Here is a 5,589-nt window from a genome sequence, read left to right on the forward strand (position 1 = left end):
CAGGTAAGTCGCTCTTTCTTTTGCTACCCCACTTCTGAAACCAGAGTTGTTATCCTTCTGACATATGTCATGTGATTTGTGGGGTTACCGTTCTGAGTTTTTCTCAAGTTAATTTTCATGGCAAAGCTATAGCTTTTCACTCAGGACCATAACTGGTTTAACTCTTTGAGTGATGGGTTGATTTTGGTTCATGCACCTTATTCATTTGCATTCTCCTTCTTTGATCTGATCGGGGAGCTTCTCAATTTATGTATGGAATTATATCCCGATAATTTCACCCTCCCTCCGTTCCAATTTATGTGAGCCTGTTTGACTGGGCACCGAGTTTAAGAAAAAATAAAGACTTTTTGAATTTGTGGTCCTAAACAAGTCAAAAAGGGGTCCAGATTATTTGTGTGGTTATAAAAACTTCTCATTAAGGGTAGTATTGTAAGTTTAAACTAAATTGTTTCCAAATATAGAAGGGGGTCATTCTTTTTGAAACGGGCCAAAAATGAAATAGGTTCACGTAAAATGGAACGGGGGGAGTATATGTCCATGGAATTCCAGTCCTCATTCATTCATTCATTTTAATCTTAGCTATTTGAAGTTATTCTTACTTTGGAATTATATCAAATTGACATATTATACTACTCATGCACTTCATAATTATAATATATATATATATATATATATATATATATATATATATATATATATAAGTGTGTGTGTGTGTGTGTGTGTGTGTGTGTATCGGTGGTTCCAAACGCGAATGAAGGAGAAGAGTTGTAGTAAGTTGGCATATAACTAGCGTAAAATTAGTAAATTAATGAGGAAACCTCACAACAAAGTATACTTTGTGATGGGCTGACCTAGATACACACGTTACATCATATATATGTAATATTGGACTAAGATGAGTATGAAATAAAATGACATGGACAGTGAGAATTTATATAGCTGACCTTATAAGTATCTGATTGACGCTTTATTCTTTACTTCATTCTTATACTGTAAAGAAGAATATTGAATATATAAACTTCTAGAGTGATGTTTATCGTTTGTGCATTGTTTGGTATAGTGGATATTTAGTAAATATATAAACATAGGAGTAGGTCACAACTTGCAATATAAATATGCATATATATATCACTGACATCTCCATGCTATGCTCATAGGAAAATTTCTTCTTCTGACATCCCTTGAATATTTAACATCCTTCTGTTCTTTCCAATATTTTCTTCATTCCCAACTTTTCTATCTTCTTATTCCCAACATATATAGTTCTCAAAAATCATGGAGTTATATGATATTACACAATCCATGAAGAATATTGAAATGACTCAATTGCTACCAAATCACAACTCTAATTATATGATGACTACTTCTGCTCACTCTTTGTCCTTCATGCCCAACTCAATCGATGAACATAACGCGCCACATCTTTTATCAATGCACGACGAGACTCTTGATATTGAGAAACGGAGTTCAATGGATGCAATGAGGGAGATGATTTTTCGTATGGCGATGATGCAACCTATCCACATTGATCCAGAATCAGTAAAACCGCCTAAGAGAAAGAACGTTAAGATATCGAAGGATCCACAGAGCGTTGCAGCTAGGCATCGGAGGGAAAAAATAAGCGAGAGGATAAGGATTTTGCAGAGACTTGTTCCTGGTGGTACAAAAATGGACACAGCTTCAATGCTAGATGAGGCTGTTCATTATGTTAAGTTTTTGAAAAAACAACTCAAATCTTTGGAACAAGCTGCTGTTAATAGGCCAATGATTACTGGATTTTCCACAACATTGATGGCACAGCCTGTGGATTATTTAAGTTCTTTTAGGTCATGCCAGACTTCTCATTTGATGAGCTCTAATGTGCAAATGCTAAGTTAAGTGAAGTGAAAGAATAATGTATTTTGGGAAAGCAATCTAAATCATGATTATGTTCATTTAGTTTTTGTAAAGATTTGGTTCATACGGGGTATTAATCTTCCCTTTGGATTTAGAAGTCTCGATTGGCCAACACTTTTCTTTCGTTGTATGGATCGAAGTGATAAAAGGCTGAATCTCGATGAAGTAGGAAGGTCAAAGTCAATCGGCTTCTTGTTGTACTCATAATTTTGTCAACAGTTCAATGAAAAAGTGACCATTGGAAATGTAATTTTCCTTTTTTTTTTCTAAGCACAATTAGAAGTGTTTTTGTTTTAATTATGACTTAGCATTTCCTGAAACAACTAGAAGATATGACTTAAACTAATATTTATAACATGGAAGGATTAAAATTAGAAGGTTCTATTATGGAGCTATTGGAAGTATTTTGTTTTTATTATAAAAGGATAAGAGATCATAATTCAGGATTTTTATATTTTTCATTTGATTCTCAGAATAAGGTAAGGTTTTGAAACATGGAATTAGGAGGTCATTATGATCTATTAGTTTGCATTTTCACTTCAACGTTATCAGCTCAAGCAATAAAACCTAAGTTTGTAAAAGCTTATTATATTCTTTATTAACTGGTTTACGTATCATTAATTTGAACTAGCGTGAACATATTACCAACAAATTTAAAGTCTGTTTTCAATTAACCGGTCGAGCATCAATCCGTTTAATATTAAGCATATTAGCCCTATAATTCTGATGGAGTGAAACACAAATATATATGATTAGCATTTTAGAAAGAATTTGACTTATAAACGAAGAATTAGTAGTAGAGTATAAATCGAATACTCAATTATCAATAATATTATGATCTACCCAAATATTTTATTTTGGTTTTTCATTCGGTCTCTAATACTTTTCTAAGGTCTAACTAATTTCATGTCATGTAAGACACATTAAAAGGAAAAGTATTTGTTATCAGAATTTTTTTTATTCTCAAAGCTCAAATATGCAACTTCTAATTAAGACAGGGTACATGAATTCTATCCATCATATTATAATTAGAGGCGTATGCACTTTGTTGCATGCGATGTCATGAGACATTGTTTCGTAATTTTTTTACTAGATATGTATAAAAAATAAAAATATTAAGAATAAATATAATAAATGATACCGCTTATTATTTATAGTAATTTATTTATTATTCGCTTTTTCAGATTATAATACCACTTATGAGATATCCAACATACATCAGACATGAAAACAAATATCTCAAGACACTTATTAATGCCTTCTAAAACTAAAAAGAGTGGACGGACGGACTTCCGGGTAAACATGGCGGCTTCTATGATTAGAATACAACGCCAACATAATAAAACAATAGGATTAGTTCCCTATGAAGCCGTATGGCAGTAGAAATATGAATGGTGGTGCCAAGTGTCACAAAAAGTGGACACTCCAAATAAAGGAATTGTTCATGTATTGACTCCTAAGACTCAAAATCATGGATTGTTCCTATCAATGGAAACCAATCAATGTTGTGTAATCCATTAGGTGTTATGCTTTGTTTTTTCATTTTTCGTGATATAAAGATTGGAGCACTTAGAATATACTTTTTCTTGTCAAATTTTGCATTTTGCCACCTACCCAACTACTCGGTGCATTGTACTTTGTACTTCAAATTGGATCTATGCAATGCATGGAAATTGGCTTTCTTGTATTTTCTGTTATTCTTTCTCCTTTTTTGTTCTTTTCTAGCTAGTTCATGTCAATTTAAAAAAATATGAAATAGCTTACTTTGTCTCATTTTATGTGATGTATTTTTATTGAGCACGAAACTAAAATAAAAAGACTTTTAATACTTATAATCTAAAACAAACTACAAATATTTGTGTAACTATAAATCATCGCATCTAGGTTAATATGAAAAGTTTAAAACTAAACTATTTTTAAATGTAACTTATTTTTCTAGGACAGACTAAAAAAGTATCATTGTGTTAATAAAAAAATAAATTCGTCACATGGACCATTTAAAAGGTAACACGTGTCAAGCAAAATTACGAAGGAAGTGAAGAATAACGTGTAAAGTACACTCAAAACTAAACATATTAGTACTATAATCATTAGTCCCAGAACTGAAAGAATTGCATCAGTCCTGGTACGAAGAGTCACTCATAATTAAGAATGAGGGGATAATCAATTAATCTTGAATATACGAAATTTATCATTATTATATCATCAGTTACGAATCAATTATATAACGTACAATAAATAATTATAACAGACAGATACGGAATGGGCTAGTCAGTTGGAAATAGGATTACTATTTAATCATTAATGATATTAATCTGAAGAAAAGGGTCAGACAACAATGACTTGGACCAGCATGGAAATATCAATGATCGGTTTCTTTGGTGATTGGCTACTATGGACACTTTTGCAGTTGGACTTTTGGGTTTGGCGGTTGATTCAGGGAGATTTATTTCTAATGGCTTGGTTATGTGCCAATGAACTTCGAAGAGTTATGATGGTTTTGACCACGACTTTGAGATTGATATCTTCTACAGGGGTAGAAAGTTTGTCGCATGATGTGATTGTCTCCTGAATTAAATTAAGTAGTGTGCTTCTGAGCGATAGAGTGCTTATGAAGGGAACTATCCTACTTGTGATTTGGAGTTGATAGCAGAATTCTCGTATTTTCACATGACATCATGATAAATGCAGTGAGTCATGTGAGATTGGGATTGAATAAAAAATGTTGCAGTTCATTTTCAAAAGGAAGGTCATGAGTTTGAGTCAGCATGAGAGGTCTTGGATGCTTAAGAAAGTGATGGTACTATCTTGATGTCACGTGAGAAGGGTGTGGGTGTAGGTGTCACGATCCAAAAAAACCACCGGTCGTGATGGCGCTAACCGACTTGCTAGGCAAGCCAGTCATGAAATATTAAAAAAACATGATAACAAATTACAGAATAAATAAGCTTGGAAGATAAATAACCATAGGTAATTTAAAATCATAATAGAACTCCCCAGAACTTGTAACACTGAGGCATGAGCTCTACAGTAGGAATACAAGTCTGAACTACAAAAATATTATCTGAAACAACAACAGTAAATAAACATAGGAAGATTGTCAGTGACTACAATCAATTTGGTAGGTAGAACATCCAATAAATCCAAGTATATTGGGAGAAAAGCTCAGATACATTTGACCTTATTTTCAGCACATTATGAATGTAACTTGTGATGACCTTTGGAAACTTTTATTTCACAGCTTGCTTGCCTTCAAAACATAGCAAATGACTATCATACGACTAAAATAACTCATAGCATAATTTCTATATCATGTTAAGAAACCTAGTCTCAACACAAAGTAAATGTTATAACATTCTAAACTTGTCGACTTTCGACGAAACTTATTTTCTTCAATTGGTTTAGATTCTAAGCTTTCCAACCCTCTTGGTACTCGTTATTCATGATCTTAAATATTTGTAACCTCCAAGGTAACATGATTAACTTACTTTTATATGCTTCCAAATATAATCTTATTTCTGAGCTTACATTAATTGACTTACGACGTACTCTCACGTACGAAAACATGGGGTGTAACATTTTTTCCCCCCTTGGAACATTCGTCCTTGAATGTTGACTTATGCACTTATCCGTCTCTTAAGAAATAGCTCTTATGAATACTTTAATATTGTCTTTGCCATCTACGGAACTGTT

General features: G+C 32.7%; 1 protein-coding gene across 1 annotated transcript; it reads left to right on the top strand.

Annotated features, from left to right (window-relative positions):
- The first annotated feature begins 1,154 nt into the window (after nucleotides 1–1,154).
- LOC109206857 (transcription factor HEC2-like) lies at nucleotides 1,155–2,163 on the top strand. Its single transcript, XM_019369718.1, has one exon. The coding sequence runs from the start codon at nucleotides 1,276–1,278 to the stop codon at nucleotides 1,876–1,878; it is 603 nt and encodes a 200-aa protein (XP_019225263.1). The 5' UTR covers nucleotides 1,155–1,275; the 3' UTR covers nucleotides 1,879–2,163.
- Nucleotides 2,164–5,589: the final 3,426 nt, after the last annotated feature.

This window comes from Nicotiana attenuata, unplaced genomic scaffold (assembly GCF_001879085.1).
Source record: "Nicotiana attenuata strain UT unplaced genomic scaffold, NIATTr2, whole genome shotgun sequence".
Taxonomy (NCBI): domain Eukaryota; kingdom Viridiplantae; phylum Streptophyta; class Magnoliopsida; order Solanales; family Solanaceae; genus Nicotiana; species Nicotiana attenuata.